This window comes from Salminus brasiliensis, chromosome 19 (assembly GCF_030463535.1).
Source record: "Salminus brasiliensis chromosome 19, fSalBra1.hap2, whole genome shotgun sequence".
NCBI classification, from domain to species: domain Eukaryota; kingdom Metazoa; phylum Chordata; class Actinopteri; order Characiformes; family Bryconidae; genus Salminus; species Salminus brasiliensis.
The window spans coordinates 3261325-3288092 of NC_132896.1; the positions used below are offsets into that span (position 1 = coordinate 3261325).

At 42.0% G+C, this 26768-nt stretch overlaps 1 protein-coding gene across 1 annotated transcript; it reads right to left on the reverse strand.

Moving 5' to 3' along the window:
- Nucleotides 1-26291, reverse strand: cry2 (cryptochrome circadian regulator 2). The gene is made up of 12 exons (XM_072662852.1): nucleotides 26002-26291; nucleotides 21328-21436; nucleotides 17213-17355; nucleotides 14453-14637; nucleotides 12164-12252; nucleotides 11883-12023; nucleotides 9363-9674; nucleotides 8805-8956; nucleotides 7549-7751; nucleotides 4460-4537; nucleotides 3333-3651; nucleotides 1-1650 (listed from the first exon to the last, which is right to left on the reverse strand). Exons 1-11 carry the CDS (start codon nucleotides 26157-26159, stop codon nucleotides 3341-3343), a joined length of 1881 nt encoding a protein of 626 aa, XP_072518953.1. The 5' UTR covers nucleotides 26160-26291; the 3' UTR covers nucleotides 1-1650; nucleotides 3333-3340.
- Nucleotides 26292-26768: the final 477 nt, after the last annotated feature.

The window sequence follows — 26768 nt, forward strand, 5'->3', positions numbered from 1 at the left end:
TTCAACGTTGAGAAAAGTTATTTATTTGGATATATTGTGATCTACAGTCAAATCACGTAGATGCAATATATCGCAGAAACATTGTCTTTGTCGCTGACAGAAACATGCAGTGAGAGGCTTCAATAAATTACTGCCTACAAACAGAGCAGCTTGCCATCCCAGCAGCGCTTCCATGAAAATAAACTCTTTTGTACAATACAAAAAAGACAAAATAAATAAAGCTATTCCGTTTAGTTTGAGGGAACTTGACTCGTCCTGCTGAATGTACATGTTCGCGTGGAATGTACGGTTAAGTTAATTGGGAGGGGCAGGGGCTGATGAACAGCCTACAAATGGTCGAAAACATCATATAGTAATAGATTCAGTCCTATTCAAGCGGATCCGACTGCAGTGACTGCAGTGCAGTAGTGGATCAGAATTGGCTGCAGGAGTCTTCGGGTTGTAGAGTGTCTTGGAGAAACAACTGGTTCATTTCTTTTGTGTTAGAGATACAGACACAAAAAACGTATAGGCTGAAATAATATTTACTCAACACTGAATAAGAAGAAGAAAAAAAAATCCGGTTTTCATTTTGCAGCCTGTGTACACTGCAAGCAATTACTGCAAAAACTTCTACTGTATTTGTCTTCATATAATATTGTTTCCAGACGACGACAGGATGGCTTTCGACTGCTCCTCACCTGTAGTTTATACAGCTATACAGAAGCCCTCAAATCAGGAGGCTAGAGGTCATATATATTATTAATTATTTCATTCAAACCTGCGCCATACCTCAAGCTTGTGACGAGACCAGATCTGTGTAAAAAGCTCTGATTTCAGCTCTGAATAACTGCTGTATACTGATACACTATATGTCCAAATAATTGTGGACACCCCTGTGCAAATCTACACACTCGCATATACACAGCTTAAGTAGTCCCTGTAGAGAAATATTGCCAATAGTAACAGGACACTATTATACCTACAGGGGTAGAAAGACACCCCCCCCCCCCCCCCAGCACGGAGCTGTGGAGCAGTGGAACTGAAATCTGTGCTTTCTGGAATGATGGTGGTGCTCAATCCAATACATTTAGGATGGGATGAGTTGGGGAGTCAGTGATGATGAGGTGGGGAGGTGATTGTGATAATCATCATCATCATCATCATCATCCTTCTCCAACATCCTGACCTCACTAACGCTCTTGTTGCTGAATGCAACCACATCCTCACAGCAATGCTCCTCCAAAATCTAGTAGAAAGCCTTCCTCCCTGGACAGTAGAGACAGTTACTCCAACAAAAGCAGGAAATTATCTTTTTAATAGCCTTGATTTCAGAAGAAACCATGAAAGAGCAGGTGTCCCAATACTTTTGTCCACATAGTGTAGGTCATGAACGCACAGCGACAGTTTCAGACTGTAAAATAATGAAAAGGAAAGCAGCCTAAGAGATGTTGACAGGAGACTGTAAGAAGCTGTAGAGGTTTGCCTAAAGTGTGCTGCAGTCAGTCAGTCAGTCACGCTTTACTAGACTGTTTGCTGATCCTGCGCGGGCAGCGTCTGGTCGCAGCGTAGTGTAGCTATTGCGCTGTATAGCTGGCGTGGCTCCCGTCCTGTTGAGTCCTCTTCTTTTCCTTCCTCGTGCCGGGCAACCCCTCCATACTCTGCGTCTGTCTGTGCAGAAAATAAGCCGTTTAGTCCTCAGTTCAACCCTCAGGACGCCCCAGACAGATCATGCATCTGATGCATTTGATTAATTCAAACACATGTTATGTAACAGCAGATATGTAATTAATTACATCTGCATTCGATTCACATTCAGCCATGTTTTGACAGAGTTGGAGGGATGTTTTGACGAAGGCTAGAGGGATGCAACATCACTGAGCATTAGGCCATTGGGCTATGGAGAACATCTACGGCTCTATAGCCCAATGCTAGGGGGCTTTACCTACCTCTAGCCCATTGTTGGCACTCACCCTGAACTACTATAGAGCGCCCTGTTCTATTGGTCAGTGCTTCTCTATGATCTACATCAGCTTAAACAGCTGAATTCATCAACTAGAAGGGCTTTTAGTTTTATGTACTTTTGGGTAAGGTACTTTTGGACATAAAGTACCTTACTAGATTACTAGAGACTGTGGGGGATATCCAAAGTTCCATTATGCTGGGTGGGCAATGGAATTTCCCCCTTATACAAGCATAGCATAATAACCATCCCTTGGCTCGGACGACACCAATAAGACATTGTGGCATGGACTGCATTAAGGAGACGGAAGGTGTTCATTATTGAGGTTAGCTGCCTCACAGTGGGGCCTGGATTGCTCTAAACCATTTGCTGGAGTCGTCATTCCCCTCTGGCATCAATGGCCACCACTAGGAGGCACTCAATGTGCAAGATCAAGTCCATTCTCTGTACACCTTCACGATGCCGGCTCTAGAACATCCCATGAAAAAAAAAAAGAATTTAGTTTCCGAGATGCTACCAGCCCTCTCCCATGGTCAGAGTCATATCAGAATATTATGACCATCCCTGGTTTGGAATGAACTCGGCCCGGGACGCCACAGATGCCACGTGAAAAGCCTTTCCTGCACGTATAAACAAAGCGAGCACACCAGTCAGCTGTAGCAGACTGCAAAATTTTACCCACACTTGGACACTTTATTATGTTACTGCTACTCAATCATTCATGCTGCTAAACTTCTTTCATATATTGTGATCATATTGCTGCTACCTTTCTTAATTTCTCTACTTTTCCTATTTATATCTACCCTGTATTCGATTATTTTATTTATTCAATAATTGCTGTGTGTGTGTAACTGGGACCTTGAGATCTTGAAACACGTAGCACATGTGATTCAAATGACAATAAAATTTCCTTTATCGCTTATATACTAGAGCCGTCGTAGCGAGGGTGTACCGAGAATGGACTTCTCCCAACGGCATAACAGTGGTGCCCCACAGACCAATGATGCCAACTCCAGAGAGTGGTACAGAGCTACTGACGCCCCAGTCTGGAGCAGCTGACCTCTATAATGACACGGCATCCTAGCAAAGGGTGATTCTCCCCCCCTGTAGGTACGTGGTCATAATATTTTGATATGACTGTGTATTTTGGAAGACGATGTAAAAAAAGCTTTTAATCCAAGTCTTTTAGAAGCATTTCTATTGGTCCGTTCATCATAAAATTCTGATAAAATATAAATATTTGTGCCAAAAACAATGTTTATACCATACTTTTAATAACATTAGAAATACTACCCTTTATCAGACCTCAGTGCACTGAGACACACTCTGCAGACTCATCTAAAGGCTCTTTCACCCTCTGCTGAGCCGATCAGTTGGCGTGATTAGATACCTGTGTGGTCACTGCTTGTCTGCGGTCTGCGGCGGCTGCTGTTGTTCGGCTGCTTTGGCCTGGCTGGTGTGCTGGACTTTGGGGTTGAGTGAGCTCCGGGGTTCTGGGGTCCGACCCCGTTTTCTCTGGGTAGGGGGAGCTGAAGGTGCTGCAGCTGCTGCAGCTGCTGGTGGCTGGGGGTCAGGTTGCTGAAGCTGATGCTGAGGCTGGGGCTGTGGCTGTGGCTGGGGAGGGGGCAGGGTGTGCCGACACTGAGGCTGGCTTTGGGTTGGCATGGATTGTGGTGGGTGTTGGGTTTGGGTGGATGTGGAGGGTGTACCTATGGAAAACAAATCTGAATAAGCATAACATGCACATACATGTGCGCACGCGCACACACACACACACACACACACACACACACACACACACACACACACACACACACACACACACTGATGCCTTGGGCAGAGATCTTTCTACAGGCCACACACTATATGTAAACCCTCCTATTGAATGCATTCAGCTACTTCAAGTCGCACCAATTGCTGATACAGATGTGCAAATGCACACACAGCTTGTTTAGTCGTTGTAGAGAAGTATTGCCAATAGAATAAGACCCTCTGGAGCAGATCAACATGAACCCATGGGCACCGTGGCTAGCCCATGCCAGGCGTGGGCTAGACGGGTATGAATCCATAAATCTCTGAAATGATGTATGGTGCTCCATCCAGTACATTTTGGATGAGTTGGGATGGTGATCACCCAACACCCTGACCACACGAACGCTTGTGTCGCTGAATGCAATCAAAATCTCACAGCAATGCTCCTTCAAAATCTAGTAGAAAGCCTTCTTCCCTGGACAGTAGAGACAGTTACTCCAACTAATTCTTTTTATTATTATTTTTTTTTTTAAATGCTCTTGATTTAGAAGCAACAATGAATAAGCAGGTGTCCACATACTTTGGCCAAGTAGTTACAAATAGATCAGAGGTGGAATGCAGGATTCCTAAGAAATGCAGTCACTCTAATTTCCTATTAAAAAAGGCAATATCGCCTCAATCCACGTCAGTTTCTTAGAAAGCTGGTAAAGCATCATTTTCTGTATGCAATCAAGAGTATTGGTCAAAAACGTGGCAGATTCTTACCACTGCTGCTGGCCTGAGAGTCGTCCGAGAGAGGGGGCTCTGCCTCCTCCTGTATGGTGGGCACAGATGCTAGCAGACCTGAGGAACACAAAAGTAAATGAATAAATGAAGAAGTAAAAGACAGATCCTCTACTAGAACAGAAACGCCACTGTTTTGATGTTAAACTGCCAGACGTGGGCTAGAGGGGTATAAAGCCCCCCAGCATTGAGATGTGGAGCAGTGCAACTGTGTTCTAGGGAATGCTCCAAAATCTAGTAGACAGCCTTCCCTGGACAGTAGAGACAGTTACTCAAAGACTAAGAGACTCCTATTCACCATTAGTGTTGGAAAAAGATGGAATCAGGTCTCTGCCTTAAACGCATCTGTGCGCGCACACACACACACACACACACACACACACACACACAGTGGACAGTGAGCACATGTGCTCATGCAGCAGAGAGGGTTAAGGGTCTAACAGTGGCAGCCTATTTAGCCCTGGTATTGAACCCACAATCGAGAAATAAGCGGGTGTCCCAATACTTTTGTCCATATAGTGTATGACAGTTCCAGGTATTTTTTTTTTTTAATTACATAATTCAAACCTAAACTTGATGACCACAGGATACGAGTCTGATAATGATCGAACACCTGCACCCATAAAGGAGCTGTCCACTCACCACTGAGTTTCATAACACAGGTCAATACGCCTCCTAAAAATCAGAGGCAATTACATGACAGACTTGGCCGAGGAGAACAGGGTCTAAAAGGCAGCTTGCATAAGAACACTACATCATCAGCATCCTTTCACTCCCTTTCTTCAGATAAAGGTCTCCCTGACGTTCAAAGCAGCAGCACTAATAGAAAAAAACTAAATCCCTGGACCTGCCCTGATCTCGAGTCACTGGACAGAATCGGGACATTCATACAAACTAGTGCTTATAATACATTTATGTGCAATGACTTAAAACCAAACCACTGCATCAGTCTGTGTTTGACCGCGCTGACCGTCTGCAGACAAATAACTAATTTAGACCCCCAGGTCGGGTCAGCAAACTGAAGAGCTCTGGGAGAGGCATCAGACACGAACAGGTGGCTGATAACCAATGTTATGGAAGACTCTCATTATTGCAAGAAAAGCTTGGAAGGGTCGCTTTGACCCTCTGACTCCGGGAAACAAACAAACAAACACACACACACACACACACACACACACACACACACACACACACACACACACACACACACACAGAAGAGTAAATGTAGGTGTATGAGGCAAGCACAAACAGCAGAAATGCTGGTCTGATATAACAGTAGTAGTGTGTGTGTGTGTGTGTGTGTGTGTGTGTGTGTGTGTGTGTGTGTGTGGACATTTCACAATACATGGCATGCCTCATGAAGTTCTGACGCACACTCAGCATGCGCTCATGGAGCCACATTTAAACACAACACTGTTTTCAGCACACAGGACTAATAACACTCTCTCTAATGAAACGTGCAGTTGGTCAGTGCTCTTTAAATACTGACGATATCCAGGATATATGCATACGATCCATCTTATAAAAAAAACAAAACAAAATCATCATACTTTGCACCTCTAGTGTGTTTGTGGTCCACGGAGAGAGGAGCAGCTCTTGTGCTACATAAACTCACAGCAATCAAGCCTATTACTAGTAGCATGGTGTGCATCATTAGAAGAGAAGCAAAAACACTTCCCAAAATAATCAAAAATAAAAATGAAATAAAGAGACTCCACAGCTCATAAGAGGGATCTGATGGGAAACGGTGACTGAATTTGAGGCTAAGACACACTGTGGTGTTCTAAGGGGTGCTAATATGGGGCCTTGCTTGACAATCACAGGAAGATATATAAGTCACATGTTCCATTAAGACTGCTGGTGAGTGGAGAGCAGCTCACTGTCAATTTAATAACTGGTTGTGGTGTAAAATGTAAGAATTGTGATTATCTGTGATTTTTGCCAATATAAACGTTAGATCATGACAGATAATATAGTGGCTTGATTTGATTGGGCAGTGTGGCAAGTGTAGTATTAGTATTATAATATTATGTGTAGTTTTTATAGATCTAAAAAAATCTATTTAGTACACTGTGTAGAAAAAAGTACTTCATACTTTTTAGGCTGATTCTGTACAGAGAAAGAACCATTTGGATGCTTAAAGGATTCTTGGTCTGGGGTTCAAGGTTCTTTGAACAAAAAATAATAAAAGTCTTTATTAATACATTTTTAATACGTTCTAACTTTTAAATAAAAGTTCAAATGTATTAAATCAAACTTTTGCATTTTCTCTTAACATGCTGAGAAGCAGCAGTTTTAACCCTAAACTATAACCTTAACCCTTTCTTTTAGGCATCCTATTAGATTAACATTTAAGTAATTGAGACTAAAAATACGAAAGACTAAAAATGTGCCCTAAAATTGATTAGTTAATTAATGGTGTTTAAATTCAAAAAATAAAAGTCAAAATGTTTTCCAATGTATTTAAAAGGAAAAACTAATTTTATTCATCTTAAACTATTTCGCAATAAAAAAAGTATTCAAACACTTTACAATGACACTTGAAATTTAGCTCTGGGGGCCTTCCATTTCTCTCAACCTTAACTGGAGTCCAGCTGTGGTAAATTCTTCCAAAAATTCTTCTTAACCACACAGCCAAGACAACACAGGAGTGGCTTAGGGACAACTCTGTGAATGTCCATGAGTGGCCCAGCCGGAGCCCTGACTTGAACCCTATCTAACATCTCCGGAAAGACCTGAAAATGTCCGTCTACCGATTTGAACATGCCTAGATATGATTATGGAGATGTTCTTGACCTCACAGCTGTATCTGATATGGATGAAAAGTATCACCTGTCCACCGACAGTCCCCATTCAACCTGACAGGGCTTGAGAGGGTCAACGGAGAAGAATGGCTGAAACCTAATCCAGCTGTGGCCTCAAGAAGACTGGAGGCTGAAATCGCTGCCAAAAGGGGCTTCAACTAGGTACTGAGTAAAGGGTCTGAATACTGAGTAGAGGGTCTTAACCCAGCCTTCTTGTACAGTTGGGCTGTGAACAGTGAGTGTGGTGATGGGCACTGAGTCACTCACTAAGGCCTCTGTAGTGGGAGAGCTGTTGGTAGACCTGCTTCATCCTCTCGATGTTGAGGCGGCTGCTCTCGGCGTGGTTGATCATGGGTTTGGGATAGTCCACGCCCACCACGCAATTGGCCGCCTTCTGAACGGACTCTGGTGCGTTCCACGGCTCGTAAATGTAGCGGTTGGGATAGTCCTTCAGTTTTGGGATGTATCTCCTGCATGATATAATAAACATAATCAATCATTATTCCGATGATAAGCCTTCTCAGTCCAAATGTTTGTGGACACCCTCCCCCCACAGCTTGTCCCTTTTGAAAAGTACTGCCAATAGAATAGGACTCTCTGGAGCAGATACACCAACATGAACCTATTGACACCATGCTGCCTAATACCAGGCGTGGTAGAGGGGTATATAAAAACCCCCCCAGCATTGAGCTGTGGAGCAATGGAGCTAACTGTGTTCTGGAATGAAGGTTGGTGGTGGTGCTTCATCCAGTACTTTTGGGAATAGGTTGGGGAGTTGGGAATGATGAGGTGGGGTGGTGATCATCATCCAACATCCTGACACTCTTGTTGATGAATGCAATCGAAATCAGTACAAAATGAGGCATGTGCTAGAGTAGATGTACTCAAGCTCCCAAATCCTTCAAGCAACCTCTTTAACTGTATCCTAATGCCTGGATATTATTATGGAGATGTTCTTGACCTCACAGCTGAATCTGATATGGCAGGAGAGCACACTTACAACAAAGTACAGCTAAAATTATGGCCCTTTTTATTTATGGCCATTTTTGGTTAAGAAAAACCTCTGTATGTAGTCTCTAAACTAAGTTTTTTTTGTCTTAAACTATATGAAAAATATCTAAAATGAAAAATCTGTGCAATACACTCTGCGCTAAACATCCAGAGCAACCTCTGAGATTACTTGAGGAATGACTAGAATACCTAGGGCATTTATGCGAAGATATGATGTAAATCAAATAGTAATAATTAAAAAAATATTTAAATCCCCCAAAATAAACAAAAATCCCTGCAACATGCAAACAAACAAACAAAACAACAAAAAGGTTCTAAACATAATGCATGCATTTGGATGTCAAAAAAAAGGTTCATCAATAAGTTTTGTAAAATATTTGTTATATACAGTCCTATGAAGAAATAAATTAAGCCATAAAATGCTAAACTGCTACCATATATTTTGGCCAGGACATCTCAACTACTGCGAATCAGCCAGTGCTCCTGCGGCTGTAGGCCTAAAGCTGGTTTACCGTATGTAGTCCCCACTGGGGTCTGTGCGCCGGCCGAAGCCCACTGGACAATAGCAGTGGAAGAACTGCTGGAAGAAGGCGCTACAGGAGAGCCACATCCAGCTGCCGGCATTTACACTCCAGTCGGCGTCCAGCAACAGCTCTTCAAACACCTGCCGACGACACCACAGTCACAGTCAAATCACTGGGAGTAGTAAGATTCATCAAACATACGGACATTCAAACTCGGGTTAGTATTTGTACATTTAATCAGGTGTTGGAATAAAGGCACGCGGAGTCCGAAAATATTTAAAACAAAATATTTAAATCAAGTCTTGTGTGTGTGTGTGTGTGTGTGTGTGTGTGTGTGTGTGTGTGTGTGTGTGTGTGTAGAACTGCAGTGACATGAACACTGCATATTATTTGTTCTAATTTGTGGATTTTTTCAAATGTAGAATTTGAAGAGATGAACCATAGGAAGCCCAGAGGAATGGTTTTAAATGCAAATAATAATAATAATAATAGGGGGAGTGGAGGAGGGGCGAGGGGGGGGCTTCGATGTTCCATCGATGTTCATACCTTCATGCCGCTCTCCCAGCTGATCCACAGGTCTCCGCGGGTGAGGAAGCAGGCCACGGCGTGCCGCGCCAGATGATGGATCCAGCCCTCCTGCCTCAGCTGGGTCATAATGGCGTCGATCCAGGGGAAGCCTGTGTGCCCCTCGGCCCATTTGGCCAGCGCCTCGGGGTTGTGGTCCCAGGGAATCTGCACACAGATGGGGTTCCCCTCCATGCGGTCGAAGTTGGGGTTGTTGGTGGCCGCCGTGTAGAAAAACTCTCGCCACAGCAGCTGCCCGAAGAGCGAGAGCGGCGGACTGGATCTCCTGCGCAGCTGGAGAGAGAAAGATCATCATCATCATCTTCATCATCATGTTTTCTGTAGCGATGTCCTGATCCGAGTCTCTTAATTCTGAGTATCAGCCGATACCGACCCAATCTGATCTGATCTCTGTGTGTGAGATCAGACTAGCTGCTGATTAACGGGTTCAGTAAAATCCTTTATTTTCAGTCTCAGTTTCTATAATCAGACTTTCTGATTGATTTAGTTTAGTCGAGACTTTTATTAAAATGATGTTTTATAGTGTTTAATATCTTCTAATCCAGTCTGATCTCCTCCCCGACCAATCAGCTCCCAGCTCCTTTACAACACTGCAGTCTGATCACTTCCTGTGTGTGATATCTCTGGACTGGTGTCTGTGGTTGTTGGTCTTCTGGTGTGTAATAACTGGTTTATAGTGGGTGAGTGTGCTGTGTGTGTGATTGGCGTCTTGCGGACACCAGATGGAGCTCTGAACACCGCGGTTAAAACAAAGACTCTGGACTGGATTGAGATTAAAATAGCCAATACCAGATTTATTAAAACATGTCTGGATTGGATCATCTCTAGTTTTCTTAACAGAGATGTCTATAGAGTCTAGCGATGAATGAACTCTTACATTATTATATTCTTATATACTTATATTATGTAATCCATTACATGACTATAGAACTAAATACAATATCTCCAAAATGTCAACCGCCGAGTAGAAGGGAAAAACCCTTTTAACTTTCAATGGAAGTCAATGTAAAAAAGATTTTGGAGCATTCCTATTGGTCCAGTTCTTGTGAAATTCTGATACAATGGACAGACTGACTGCCAGAGCAGATTCACATCATGTCAAAAGAAAACAATGAATGAAAAAAGCTGTGAAGTACAGCAAAGTGACAATAATAGCTCTTCCACGGGTTAATTGGCAGATGGGCTGACACGGGTGCGCTGGAGCAGAGAGTACACAAACATGTGCTGTCTCACAGTCTGGCAGTTACAGCTGTTCTAACACCACGTCAGGTTTGACACTGTGAAGCTGATGGTGTTACACCACACATTCAGATTAGGCCACGTATATACCAATCCTGAAAGCAGTGCTCGAACCAGAGGCCATGTGTATGAAGTTCTACACAGAACCCCCAAGAAAGGCATGTGTAATGGCAGGGCTGCAGTGGTATACAGTGGTAAAATGCAACCAAATTCAAAACACAAAAAAAAACACACACCAATTTCTTACTAATCTCAGAGTTAAAGAAAACAAACAAACAAAAAAACACAACAACAACAACAAAAAACAAAACAAAACAATGAATCGATCAATGGAGAAAATAACCCAGGATTAAAACACGCAGCTTTCTTATTTATTTATTTATTTTCAAAAGAGAACATTTTATATAAACTACCATTAATAATTTTTTTATTAAAAAAAAAAACACAAAAACTTAAAATAAATATTTAGTTTAGCCAAAGAAAACCGGTTTTAATTTCTTTAGGGGATATATATATATATATATATATATATATATATGAGGAAAAAAATAAATAAAATAATAATATGCTGTATACTGTGATACTGAAACTGATTTTTTTAGAGACTGTTATCATCTCATACCGCTGCAACCCGGTACATATGTAGTTGTAATAAGTACCGATTTGGGACAACAGGGGTGCCCACATATCCACTCTCTTATAATGAATAACTTCTTAATAATGATATTAATATATCATATACAAATATTAATAATATAAAATATTGATGTTCTTGTTTGTTTATTTCTGTACTTTTGTATTATTTCTTTTTTTGTCTTTCTCTTTCCTCTTTCTCAACCCATATTCATGTTTACTTATCTTGTGTAATGTTTTGTTATTCTGCAAAAAACAAACAAACAAACTAAAAATGAATTAAACTGCATGAAATTAATTAATTACATCGTTATTACATGGATTGATTTCATGTGATCTGTGCTTTACCTGCATTCAGGTCTATTAGGATTTCTGTGTAGTTCTGCAGTACTTCTCCTTTCCACTAGTTGTCAGTGATTTCCATTTACTTCCAAAACATGAATCCATCACCTCCAGACAGTGTCTCAGTTTTCACAGATAAATGATCAGCATCATTTAGTGTATTCAAAGCAGAGCCAGGTTTACGCCAGTGGGGAAATCATGTGGTCTTGTATGAATGCTACTTCACTATGAGGCTGCATGAAAGAACTGAAAGCACGCAACACATACCTTCATATAGAGCTCTCTCAGGTGGAAGTAAAACACTCGACTTGACAGGCAGCCGAAGCAAAGATACGGGCTGAGGCCGGTGGGGCTGGCGAAGAGCGAGTGGGCGTTTATTCGAGGTCGCTCGAAACTCGCCACCCAGGCCTGAACAAACAACAGAAGTCGAAATGAAAATCTTTGTAAATCTTCTACATAAAACAAATGACTGGTTTTAAAAGACAGTGGTGTTAAACGATGCTCAGTGCACTGCTTTCAATAATTTATATTTATGTCAAAAGACTTGCCTTTCTGTCCAGGTGTTTATTAAGTCTGTCCAAAGCCTCTGTTTCACCTCCTTTCCATACCGACGTGACATCCCCCTGATTCCTAAACCCTGAGGAGAGGGGCAAAAATAAATAAATAAATAAATAAACAAACAAACTATTACAAAATTACAAAAAAAAAAAAAATTACAATAACATGTTAAACACCAATAAACCCTAACTTTCACTTAAACAAACCGATGGTGACCCTCATTTTTTACTGGAATTTATAATAAACAAGGATTAAAATGAACCAATAAGTATAAAATGCACAAATTAAGATTAATTTAGGAAGAAAAAAATAACATTATTAAATTAAAAACAGAAACCAATCAATACAAAAAAGAATGAAGATAGGAGATAAATATAAAAAACATAAGCCATTAAAACATAAATTAATTAAAATACCCTAAAATAAGATTTGAAACACCCACCCAAAAAAAAGATTGATATATTTATTTATATTTATAAATATTTTTAGAATTATTTTCCCTAATTTGATCCATTTCATCAAGTCAAACTAACTAAAATAACTATAATAATAATACTAATAATAATCAAATACATAATAAAGAAAACAAGAAATAAAATAAATAAAGCAACAAAATATATGAATTAAAATAATACAGAACGAAAGTAGAATAATTACAGGCAGACTTTAAATGACTGATCTACACCAGCGAGCTGAGCTGAGCGTTAGGTGGTTCCTGTACTGAATTCCAGCTCACTGGTGCACTGTAACTAAAAGCAGACTTCCTCATTTAATAAAAAACTGCTCATTAATTATTACTTATTAAATGCTACCATGCCTTATTTTGCATACAGGAATAATAAATATTGAAAGAACCAGCACTCTACAGTCAGGGCCTATACACGCCCCCTCGTGGCAAGAAAGGCTGTTAAACTTATGCAGTCTTTATGTAACAAGGTTATCACAAGTGTACCTGCAACAACGGTTAGAAAGGGGAACCTGTTCCCGTGGGTGAAACCTCATCCTGCCTATTCACCGTCCGCACTGCGACTCAGCGCTGCTCATATGCAACGCTTAATGATCCGCGGACTTTATTGAAAATGTGCTGTGAAGGCCTAGAAGCTCACGCGGACCCTGCCAGGTCTGTACGGATCATTACATCAGCAGAAACCTGAGAAATCATTCAATCCAAACCCAGACAGTCCACATTTTTGTAAAGCTGTAAGGCTGCTGATCTGGGCAGTCAGTGTTTATCTCCTCAGTAAAACTCTGATATTAGAATAAACACTAAAGTGGTGGTGGTTCTCCATCACTGTGTTCATCATTAGAACATCTCCAAAGTTCTCCTCTCTCATGGAGTCTAGTCTAGGGCTTAATGATGGTAAATCAGGTGAGCTGCTGCTGCTGCTGCTGCTGATGGAGGTGAACACATCCTCCACGCTGTGCTGGCTGGACTGGGGGGCGTCCAGGAGAAACCTGGAGGAACCGAGCTCTGTTCTTCAGACTAGCTCACTGACAAGATCTCACTACTTTCTTTCTTCAGAATGAGAAGCTCTTGTTTCTCCTTTTTACTGGATTTATGTTCAGTTGCTTTATCTGTGGGATCTGGAGCTCCTACAGTAAAACCCTCTCACTGCTGAGAGACGGGGGTAGAGTGATGGGATTAGGGGACTGAAACCTCTACAGAGTGTACCTCGTAACTCGGAGGATCCACTGTTATTCAAGGAAAAAAAAAGTTCACAGGACAAACTGTACTGAGTCTGAGACATTTCTGTTACCAGGGACAACAGTGTTATCAAATGGGGGGGGGGGGGGGGGGGGGGGGTGTCTCTCTTTGCCACTTTTGCCACTGAAATTTCACTTCAATGGAATTACTGAAATAAATAACATTTTCATTATATTCTAATTTTATGACCAGCACCTATGTGTGTATGTATGTACACTTTTTTTTTGGTATGAATTTATATAATTATTTATTAGTTATTGCATGTCACAGATTGTGATGACCATATATTGTACTGCCCGAGGTGCAATACAAAATAAATTTGATTTGATAGTGGTTTTTGAAATTGCTATTTATTTATTAATTGGGTCAAAGTTGCAAAATGTTTTCTAAAACATATTTAAGCAAAATTAGTGAACATTAGTAAAATTAGTGAAGTGTGCACGACATAACCGAACAGCACTCAGCACAGCGTTCTTCTAATTAAAGGTTATAGCTATGTTGGTCTGGAGGGCACACTCTGGAGGGCACACTCTAGAGGGCACCTGCAGATCAGCATATGTAAATGAAGCCTCACCGAGCTCCTCCAGTGAGGGCACACTGTAATGCTCATCATGATTGTCGGAGATTTGCGTCCGGCAGCCGGCCATCTGCTCCTGCGTGATTGTGGGCAGTGGTTTCTTAGGCAACTCCAGCCTGTTCACTATGGCCTGGAACCGCTTGAAGGTGAGCGGGGGGCTGTTGTTGTTCATCTCGATGATCCTGAGGAAAACAAGAGAGTCGCTGGAGTCAGAGCTCTGTAGAATGAAAGGGATTCATTTTTTATTTATTCCAGTTTTAGCACCACAGCTACTTATATTTCTCCTCTTAATCATATTGCTTATCTTATAACTGCTAAATTAATAAATAAAGCAAAATTAAAAATTTTATAAGAGAAACGGTACTGAAAAGCGGGCACCATTCACACCTGGCATCAATTTCTGATCATTAGCAGACAGGGCGAAGAAGAGGATAATAAGGGCATTATCTAACAATTGTATTTTTAAAAAAAAAGATAAGTACTGCCAATAGAATAGGACTCTCTGCAGCAGATTGTAGAGTAGAGTTACTCCATCAAAAGCAGGAGAACACAAAACATAAGCAGGTGTCCCAATACTTCTGTCTATACAATGTATGTTTCTGAATGTATACAGAGACACAGTTCTCCCATTGTTTATTTGTATAGATCTTAGTTACAGTAGCAGTATGTGAAACTACCTCCACCATGTTTGGAAACTGTACATTAGCCTGGCTAGCTCTCACTGCAAGCTGCTGATATGCTTTAAATGCTCAAAAGCTCCATTATGCCACCAGGAGGAGACTCAAATAATATAAGAATGAATCCTGAGACTGATCTAAAGTGGTCACTGGAACCTAGGGCTGGGCGATATGATAAAAATACTACAGCACAATATTTAAAGACTTACGATATTCAATACACAATATTTATGACGATACATGTCACCTACATAAACTACAGTTCAGATCCTCTCCTGTACTGAATACAGTGATTTATACTCAACATCTGCTGCTCTTCATCTAATTAACCCAGTCTAATTACACTTAGTAATGAAATTTGATCAGTGTTTATTAAGCATTAACAATCTCCTCCACATGCTTAGAGCAGCTTATTATTATCACAATAACAAAATTCATTACGATACAATAAAACATCGTCACTTTGCCCAGCTCTACTGGAAACACAACTGGGACTCGGAATTGCCAGTTGTAAACAGCTGTCCAGCTGTGATCAGATCACTCAGGGCAGATATTAACATCAGGTATGAAGAGGGTCTTGGAGAGGTCTTGGGTGAGCCCTCAATGAGTAAACATGCTTCTTTTGGAGGGATTTTGCAAAGGCAGTCTTCATTCAACAGGTGGTTCATGTTTCCACTCCTTTCTTCAACAGCATCAATAATAAGTTCAGCACTGATATTCATAACGTACTGAATTAACCTGAACAATGCATGAACACATTCACACTCAATAGCAAAATAGCTCCACACACCTACTCCATTACTACAAGTGGTAGCAACACCACTCAGTACGTCATTCATAATTTTTACTGACTGACTCCATCGTGTATTTCAGCATCCCTCCCCTTATTTTATCTTCCAGATCAGCCACAGCCGGCCTCTTATTTATAGTCCTGTTATTATACAACGCCTTACTACATCAGGGCGGGTGAGAGCTCGTGCCATTGGCTGATTTCCTTGGCGCCGTTTGCAGTCGAGACGCTGCCATGTGTCTGGATGCGGCCGCATGCAAGCAGCACATGTCCGGGACGCTGGATTACACAGTTATTCCACCCTCCACCCCCTGACACGCCAGCAACCCGCCCACGGCACATGCAGCTCAGTGTGACCTGCGGTTACACCTCTTCACCACCAGGTGGCAACAGCACTGCTGGGAGTGTTGACAAGAGAGCGAAATGCAGACACAGGCTGGCGTTGGTGTATTTGTGAGAACGGCCACTGAATTCTAGACTGCTGTGAATGAGGGACACCTCAACACCAGAGTCTAAACCTAGTCTTAGCATGCTAACCGAGAGGGAGTCCGGTTAGAGGGTTTTTTTAGGGTGTATTTAGGGGATAAACAGGATGTTTTCTTTCTCGGGAAACAGGGATATGTCTTCACTTCTACAAAATGAGCATCTACTCTTCCCATAAAGACATCCAAGTCCTCACAAAGTGGCAAAAACAAACACAGGCAGCCTTGGAATTGGTCCTGGTGCGTGTGTATATTAAACACATCGATCACATTTATTTAACAGCACTTGCTTACTTCGGTTCCAGCATTCTGAATGCTCTGGAGGACTTTCTCTAGGTACAAAGGAGGTTATATAAAACAGACAGCACTCTTCGTCATTCCCATTGATTGGGTAACGTTTTTATGGCAGCACGTGCCGCCTCTCCTGGTGTTCCTCTCATTAGATCACGCTGCAGTGAACTGGGTCTGGTTTGTGCTAGTGCTGCACACAAACCGATAAGATAAATCACACTTACTGGGATCAGCACTGAACTCTCAACTGTTTCTCTGTTATTTAGACTCAGGAACACAGTTTCTCACTCCCAAAGGCAAAGGCACAAATATTTAAATCAAAGTGTTATGTCGCCCTGTAAACAAAAAAGTCTGGAACTACTTGTCTCAGCAGCATACCTCAGTGTCTGAGGCAGGCTTGGGAAATACACTGTACATATGGAGGAGTAGTCCTACAACCTAGTCCTACACATGTATGCGTGAGAGTGTGTGTAAGTGTGTGTGTGCTGAGTTGATGAGGAGTGTATTTGTCTCCCACCTGTCTGGGCTGTAGAGCGTGTGAGAGTTCTTCACTATCGTCTCCACGCCGGACTCCTGGGCGATCTTAATGATGGCCCCATCCCGATCCTTCCCATACGGCTCCGGGTCGTACTCAAACGTCAGGCGGGTTACGCTCCACTCCTAAATGAGGGAGGAGGAGGAGGAAAGATTAGGGGGTTCTGAAGGAGGACGTAGACACTGAGATGCTATCACTGTTTAGTTAAATTCCCTCAATCTCTCAGTATTGATTGCATGAAGATGTTTAAATATGTGTGAAAAGACAAGGTTTTCATAGGGGTGTAGGGCTGGAATTGGCAAGAACCTGTCGATACGATAGTATGAAGATGCAGTGGTCACGATTCAATATTTTGAATACTCAGTATATTGCAATACTATAAGCAAGGTAATATATTGTTTTTTTTTTAGGAAAACAGTTTTGTAAACTAATAAAACTATAATAAACAAATATTAAAACATATAAATAAAATAGTATTAATAATAATAACAACAACAACAACATCCCACCATATGCATAAAATCTGAACTCTAAGTTTGCTGCTGGTTGACTTATTCACTCACAGGTCGCCCGGCGCAGCCTGACGAAGGTGCTAAAGATCTCGCCTTTTTATTATTAGATATTTTTTTAGGAAAACAATTTTGTAAACTACCAAAATAATAATTGAAAAAATAATATAGTAATAATAATAATAATAATAATATCCCACCATATGCATAACATCTGAGTAAAAGAAAACCAATCAGAACAGTTGGATCTGAAGAGTACAATACTGCCATCTAGTGGTCGGGGTTTAAACACTACACTAAATGAACCACTGTCTGCCGCCAATCTTTGCATCTACACTATCAATTAACAATCAATACAATGTGTGTATAATTGAAAAATGATCACATTCCCAAATATCAATATTTTCTTACACCCCTAATGGGGCGTCCTAATTTGTCACATGACCACTATACTCTATAATATTTTTTTTTTTTTTTTTTTTAAATGATCCCTCTTGACTGTAGTCTCCTACTCTCGCTCAGACAGCCTGTGGGTTCTTGGTACAGTTACAGCTACTAAGTTTGGTCTGCTGGTTGACTTATTCACTCACAGGTCGCCCAGCGCAGCCTGACGAAGGTGCTAAAGGTCTCGCCTTAAAACCGTGTAAAAGCTCAGTTTGAGCGAGAGGAGCAACAGCTGCAGCTTCCAGCAGTGACACGCAGCACGCAAGCAGCTGGACTTCAGCCCACAGTGCTACTATAGATATGTAGATAATGTAAAGCAGGGAAAAATGATCACGGATACAGAAATCTGTGATTATTATCTGTTAATAATTTACCACCCCAACTGTTCCCAGAGTAAGTCAAGTGAAAACACATCCATTTTTTTAAAGCAACAATCTGGTGATAGGGCTATAACCACAGTGTCACTATTAGCAATTAATCAAACCTTTAAATAAAAACACCTTTTATGTTAGGTTTCCTGCAAAAACCTTGCATCTCCAGTTTGCTGTTTATTTTTCACTTTCTGATCAAATAGAAATTTGGCAGTTGTTCTTTACATTATGCCTAACTTTCATGATGAATGGACCAATAGAAATGCTCCAAAATGACCTGGAATTAAATCTGGGATCAAACACAGACTTCCATTGAAATCTAAGGAGTTTTTTTTCCTTCTGCTGTAAAGCTGCTGTTCTGGAGATGCAAGGTCTTTGCATGACAGCAATGAGATAAACGAGTTAGCTCATCAGGCTCTGCTTCTTACTGGAAGCATATTTAAAATATGCAACATCATGCAAATTACAGACTAATCACTGCAGATTCATCAAGCCGCATTAACTGTGTAATCAAGGAACTGAAGAGCCTTTATCTGAAGGTACAGAACATGAGCTACCCATCAGCCACCCCTGCTTTCCATGCCAGCTTTTTGTTTTCGGCCTAGCAGGACGTTCATGTGCCCATTCTCTAACTGGGTAGCCCTGCTGAACTCCACTTCCCAGAACATCGGACAGGTCACCAGTCAAGGTTATTACATGCTGTTAGGGTTAGGATTTTATAACAGGGGCAGCAGAAAAGAGCCTTTTCCATATAATACTAGGATTGCACCGATCCGATGCTAGGATCAGATATCTGGACCGATCCATTTACAGAACCCGATTCTCGTACCGCCGGTATTCTAGACTTCATAACCCAGGATCAGAGTAACCTACAGACATCATACACAGATCATAGCAAACAGCAGGACTCCCCCTATTCAACCAGCACGACCCTCGACCCGCCGTTAACTATCAGCGAGTAATCCAGCTCGTCTTCCATATAAGGAGAACTGAGAAGGGAGGGGCTGCTAGCTTGTCTTTAGTCTCATAGACTTAAAGACTTAAAAGTCGTGAGCCTAGCAATTATTCATTTTAGTGACCAATAAACAAAAACTGGGTTCATTAATATCTGTGTTCATTTGTTGTAGTTTGTTTTAAGGTGAATCCTGATGATGGTCAGGTATACAGTTTATTAATTCAACAACGTTATCGGATCGGTATCGGGTATCGACCGATACGAAAAGTTAATGTATCGGTATCAGTATCGGCACAGAAAAAGATGGATCGGTGCATCACTATGTAACAGCAGACATGCTCAATCAAACCAATTATTGCTGCCTATAAAATAAGCACAGAAAGGCTTCTCCAGGCCCGATATCACAACGCCTTGGCAAATGAGATAAATCTCCAACTTTATTACCAAGAAGTGAGGCTTAATCATCCCAGCCTGAAGGTGTGTGACCTGCTACCTGACTGGAACGAAATTCATCAGTAAAGGGAAACTGGAGGAGTGTGTGTCTCGCAGGTGTCTGCACTTAAACTGTTATAAAAGGGTTTAGGAAAGAGGACACGCAGTGTGTTATCAGAGCAAACAGCCCTGCACCATTACATACAACCTGCACAACAGGTGAGTGACGGCAGCGATGCTTGTTCTCTAGAAGATCATGTTTATAAAAGATACACTTTGTGTCCAAATATTTGTGGACACCCCTTCTAATGAATGTATGCAGCTACTTTAAGTTGCACTCATTGCTGACACAGATGTAAAAATGCACACACACACAGCTTGTCTAGAACCTGCAAAAAACACAGCCAATAGAATAAATAAACATGAACCTATCGGCACCATGCTGCCTAATGCCAGGCGTGGGCTATAGAGGGGTTGAGCTGTGGAAGAGCTGTGTTCTCTGGAATGATGGATGGTGGAGCTCCATTCAGTACTTTTGGGATGACTTGTGGATGACTTGGGGTGGTGATCATCAGCCAGCCCCAAGAGCTCATTTTTATTGTTGCACTACTCTGTACACTTAGATTTGTGAAACCCCTGGTGAAGGTGTTCGGTCTTTGTGTGTATTAACGTAGCTCTAATGTTAATGTTTGTCTCGTCTCCATTATATCAGCCTTAGTTGCAGCAAGATAAAGGCCAGAGAAAGTGATCCTGATGAGCAAGCTGTTCAGATTAATTGCTTTTTTCCCAACCTAAACTGCTGTAGTTTAGATCACACACACACACATATATATATATATATATATATATATATATATATATATATATTTTATTATTATTTATTGATTTTTTTTATTCAGCTTATATATTATACAGGTATTTAGATGCATTACCAAGATAACAGGACAGGGCTCTGGAGCAGCCACGCATGAGTCTAAAGTCACCATTCCCAATGTCATCCAGTACATAGAGGGGTATAAAGGCCTGTGGAGCAGTGGCCCGGACTTCTCTAGACTGCTGGAGCGCCAGCTAACTCCTCTGGGATAGGTCTGAGAGGCATTTTTTATCTATAATTAACCATCCCTTAACTGTACCTGACCTCACTAATGCACTAATGATGGCTGGATGCAATCAAATCCTCATAGCAATGTTCCAAAACCTACTGTATTAAACTTTAGGCCTCCAGATTTCAGACTCAACTGAGGTCACTCAGTCATTAATAGTGTTGTTAGAATCACTTCACTGTAGGATTAATTGGGCCAGTGAAGTGAACTGGTCTATGGGCCTGATATTTGGAGAGTAAAGGCCAACAGAGAGAGCCGGCTGGACGGAGATAGACCAACTGACCTTGAACAGCCTGGGAAACACATCTGCGGGCTGTCCTCGTACCACAAAGAGCCTCGAGTTGAGCTTCCTTAAACTCGTGTCCAGATCCTCCAATGACTCCAGCAAAAACCTGCAGGGTTAAAAAAAAAAAGGTACAGATCACCGAAAGGACAAAACTCAGTCTATGAACAGAACCTGTCTACTAGCCCCAATTATCAGCTGGCTCTGTGACCTCGACTGACCAATGAACCAGCAGCAAACCTATGGACCAAAAATCTCTCCTCGGACATTAACATGATAAATTCTGTTCAAACGAACATGATCAACTACGTGGTTCATTACAAATCAGACACCAGCGATATACCTGGTTTAGATAGATCATGGTATAAATACTCATGGTTTTTAAAAAAAGGCCCTTTGCAGACCCTGACTCTGGCCTACAAAGCCAAGACTGGACCAGCCAGCCCCTCCGTACTTGATGGCGATGGTCAAAACCCCGATCTGCACCAGGAGCCCTTCCGGCTTCAAGTACGGCTCGGCTCAACCCGCCATCCTTTAAGATCCACGGAAGACGAGCGTCCAGACTTTTTACTGTCCTGCACCGAAGTGGTGGAACGAACTTCCCCTGAGTGTCCGAACAGCAGAGTCCAACACTCACTGTCCTCAAACCCAGACTGAAGACCCTCCCCTTCTGAGAGGACTGAGTGTGCAGAGTGTAGAGTGTGTGGAGTACTGTGTCTCCAGACTGACCTCTGTATTTAGTAGAGTCTGAGATTACAGATAAAAACTAGCTATGGGTGTTTTCTGAGTTTTATGAGTCGCTCTGGAGAAGCGCGTTGGCTAAATGCCTTTAATATAAATAACAAAAAATAAACAGACAAATTATAGCTATTTTTAGAGTTTTAAAAACCAATAAATCTCAATTAATCCATAATGAAACCAATCTGGATTAGCTGGAAACAAATATGGAAGACAATTAAAAAGAGCTCCACCTTGTGTGCAGCCTTCTTATTTATTTCTTTTTCAAAGAAACTAAGTTATACTGTAAGTGGAAGTGGACGAACTGTGTTCTCTGGAATGATGGACGGTGGTCCATCCAGTATTTTTGTGATGAATTGGGGTGGTGATCATTATTTTAATGAGACAGGACGGAGTATTGACAAATGTATTGAAATGTATTTTTCAAAGAAACTAAGTTTATAAGTTTATACTATAAGTTTATAAACTTTAACTACAGTGAATCATTTGTTTAATTAAAAAAAGGTTTAATTCTTTTAAATGTGATAATTAAATCATTTGTAAGTTATTTATTTTTTATACAGTTGAACGTATCGTTTTCATCATGTATTGTGTGTCTTAAATTTTCTTGAAGTCATGAGATCATGTTTATGCCTGATCACCCACCTCTACAATATGAAATATGATATCTAGTTTTTCTGCACCCCGTGTCTGTTTATACTCGTAGACCAGTTCTCTCGGTCTGGACCGAAGCAGAAACCAAACATTGAACCGAAAGACGTAAACAAAAGTCCCACGGCTGAAAAAAAAAAAAAAAAAAAAAAATGCCACAACTGACTTGACAGATTTCATATCACACACTTTGGGCGACAATAACTGGGATAAAATCCAACTGCAGATTCTGAACCTCACTGTACTCGGTACCACACATCGCCATGGTTTCCCCCCAACAGGGTGAAATCACTGGCAGATGCCTTCAAGTGCATTACTGCTTCCCACCACACCGATTCAATCACTGCAACCCACCCCATAGCCGGACCCAACCCATTCCCAGCCCATAGCCGGGCCTCCCAGTACCACATGATGCTAGAAGTGCTGGAAGGGTGATGGATAACGGCTTTCTTTAAATTTGCAAAAACTTGACATGGTACAGCGTATGATAGCTGGTATATGCAATAATTTTATGCTGTTAATTATTTTATAAAAGCTTTGAACCTCAGCCTCATTTAACACCTAGCAACAACGGCAAAAAACAAACAAACAAAAAAACATGGAGGTGAGGTGACCAACCGTATCAATGATGCCATGAATGCAGCCATGAAGCCGTTCATTACCAACGCAAAGTTATTGGACAGCTGAACCTGATTGGAGGAGAACATTAACTGCCAAATATGTCAGGATCAATGTCCGAAGCAAGGTGCATTGCCACCATATAGCTACACCCAGTCATCACCTACATGAGGTGCGTCTCCCTATACTTGCCGCTGATTGGTTCGTAGAGGGGCCTGTCTCTGCTGTCTTACAGCATTACTACCAGCTTCAAGCTCAGAGCTCGAGACAAGATCCGATTTGCACTGTTTACCTTCCCTCAACTCTCCTGTAATTGGTCCAAATGTCTGAACCATCCAACCATCCAAGTTTTCAGACCGCTAACCAACCCAACCATGGTTCAGATGAATCTGGACTGAGACCACCTCCTTTGGACTGACCAAACAACATAGGTGTGAAAGTCCCCTCCGTAAGATCAGATAGAAATCCTCCACACCGGACAGCATTACTCTCAGTTAGGGGGGAGAGGGAGGTCCATCCTATCCATCCAGAGGGTGTGAGACCAGTTATTGCTCTCCGAGATTCCCAGCCATGGATGATTGTGGACCGAACCAGCGACCTGCAAATGATTTGGGCCAATGGATAGAGGGCGGCACCACTTAAAATCAGACAGAATTTTTATCCTCAATGAAATCTATATTTCAGTATTTACATATTTTCAACTGGTGGTTGGTTTGGTGGATAACAACACTGTAAAAACACTGTCCTCCTTAAAGTAGGCTGGGGTTTGTTTTCCTGGCAAGAGAGGCCCACCAATCTACGCCAACAGGAGTCCTTGGGCAAGACTCCTAACCATGCAGCACTGGCAGTGTATGAGGATACTACCAGACTAGTATCAGCCTACCACTATATTCACCATAAAACATCTGATTACAGGTAATAACCTTATAATAACCAGAGAAAATGGTCATACACTGCTACTCTCTGCTACTCTCTGTTCTCAGCCTCATGGATTAGTTTCTCCTCTTATGTTTTTTGGCTACTTTAACTGTGTTTTGGTGAAAGATGGCTGACTTAACCGCAGTGTTCTGAAGATTAAGGATCACGAACAGGCCGAGGCATCAGGCATTAAGCATCAGGTGTTTTCTGATTCTCACTACTGGTGTACATATCACTGCTGATTATAACGGGAGTGTTGAGGAGTGCTGGTGCTCATCCAGGTCACTTGCTTTGAGGACGTGGTGTTGAGATTTTTAACTTGGCTTTATAAATGGCTGGCGATTGTTGCTAGGTTACAGGCTAATAAAGTGGGGTGATAGTATTAGATAGTATTGATCAGACTACTAGTATTGGGAAAATCAGTCATTCATCTGTAGAAGAATGTAAGAATGTGATCAGACTGACCAATCCTAAATTAAATATACTGTAATCCTTTAAATTCTGAATTTTGATGAACCCCATTTTTGACATTTTTGTAATTGTCAAAAATCCATGATGGACGGAAACTAAGAAAACATGTATATATATAAAAAAACAATAAATAATATATATATTTTTTTTAACACTGACTTACATTGAAAATTTGACATTTGAGATACAAGGTTTGTGCGTGCCGACAACACGCTAACCTATAAGCACTGCTAGTTTTCGCTGTGCATCGTAATTCGAATATCGTACAGTACCGAATTATGAAGTTTGTAAAAGGGGGGTTGCACCTACCACCTGCCTAAAAGCAGTCACGTGACACCGACAGCAGTCAACTTCATTAATTTCGCTCATTTCTGCGCCCTGCATCACCCAGCACGTCATACTGAAAGCAGAATGACGTCAATAAATACCGAAAATCTGTCATTCGTGGCGTTACGTAAAAACCCAAGTGACCAAGTGGGCGTAAGCACGGCGGCTAGTCCCCTAAACTGAGCTCGAGCAAAGGCATAAAGGTGCATTAGGTGCATATGATCATAATCAATCCCTCAATCCCTGACGTCTATTGCACTAATGATCGATTAAACGTTACGCAACCTGTAGCAGGTTTTATAAGAAACGTTCAGATGACGTTGCTGCCGTCCTGCTATTGCTAACCGTGCAGCAACATGTGCAGGCAAGGTGTCGTAGCTGCCTGCGTTTGCGTTACGATGACGACTTAAGCACGGTGGCCGATCTTACGATCCATTTAGCTACGATCCGTGAAGATTTAGAGATAACAGCTAAGCTCCATGCATGTGAAAAACAGCACTGTGCGTGTTTAGCTAGCTAGCTACTTTCCTCGGACTGCAGGTTTACTCAGCAGTCGTGGTCTTCGGTACTAGCAAATGAACAATTTTACACCAATTTGCATCTCAAAACACGATTAAATGCATCTAATGACATGTCATGTAGCGTGTCGGGGTCTGCTGGTATAGCTACCCCAAGCCTGCGTGCTGCAGCATGACTGGGAAACTCTTCAGGGCCAATCTGAAGTTAGCGTCCGTTCCACCTTAAATCCTGCAGCAGTCGCATATGGGCGCCCGCGCCGACGCCAGAGCGTTACCACTGCAGCTTTTAAGGTGGAACGGACCACGAAGTCAACTTGCGCGTATGTAGCATCTACATTGCGTTTGTGCTACTTTAGCGGGATAGCCGTCCTCGGTGACAGCCCCAGGCCTGGCCGTAGGTGCAAAAACATGTGGAAAGCAGAAGTGCACTGACCTCCATCGGTTCACCCCAACGTTGGCCGAACCTGCGAACCACGGGTCCAGAATATAAACGCAGCGCACCGTGTCCGCGCCGTTCAGCGCTTCCTGCAAAGCCGGATTATCGTGGAGCCGCAGCCCTTTCCGAAACCAATGCACTGAATTCACCACCATAATCACGGCTCAATCCGTCCTACAGCATCCATAAGAAGCGTGTGGGCCTGGAAAACGCCGAAAAACTCCAGTTCGGGCCGAGCTCGATCCCCCTACAGACTCCTTCCCATCATTATTGTTATTGTGGCTTCCACCAAGTTTCTCATCGACGTCGCTGGGCACCCCGTACGTGATGACGCAACCCCGCGTTCTATCTCCTCCTCCTTCTCATTGGCCACAGCGTGAACACGCACGCAGGGTATTAAAATTCGGCGCGTCGCTATTGGCTGCTCGGCCTGTCTAAGCCTCGCCTTATCACGTTTTATCGCTGTGCTGTAAAAACAAACGCCACGTTTCTGATCTCGTACAAACGTAAAAAAAAAACAAAATATGAGCTTGTTTGACGTTTTGTCACAAGAAAAAAAAAAAAAAAAATTTAGGGCACGGATTTTAAGGCGATCTACGCGTGCTCATTATGCAACGTAGTGCGTTCGTAAACACGCACTGACCTAATTAGCATATGCGTCATGAATATTTCAGCAACGTGACACAAGTCATTTAAATACGCAGACAAGAAACACTGGCGCAGTTCAACGTGGCTTACATGGGGGGATTCCGCCCCCTGGTGGC

Excerpts from the sequence above, each read along its gene's own strand:
- cry2 (XM_072662852.1), bottom strand. The coding sequence starts at position 26,159 with ATGGTGGTGAATTCAGTGCATTGGTTTCGGAAAGGGCTGCGGCTCCAC. Across the intron at positions 12,253-14,452 it reads GCCCTCACTGGAGGAGCTCG|GGTTTAGGAATCAGGGGGAT; the intron begins GTGAGGCTTCAT and ends CCCTCTCCTCAG. Across the intron at positions 3,652-4,459 it reads CTCTCAGGCCAGCAGCAGTG|GTACACCCTCCACATCCACC; the intron begins GTAAGAATCTGC and ends TGTTTTCCATAG.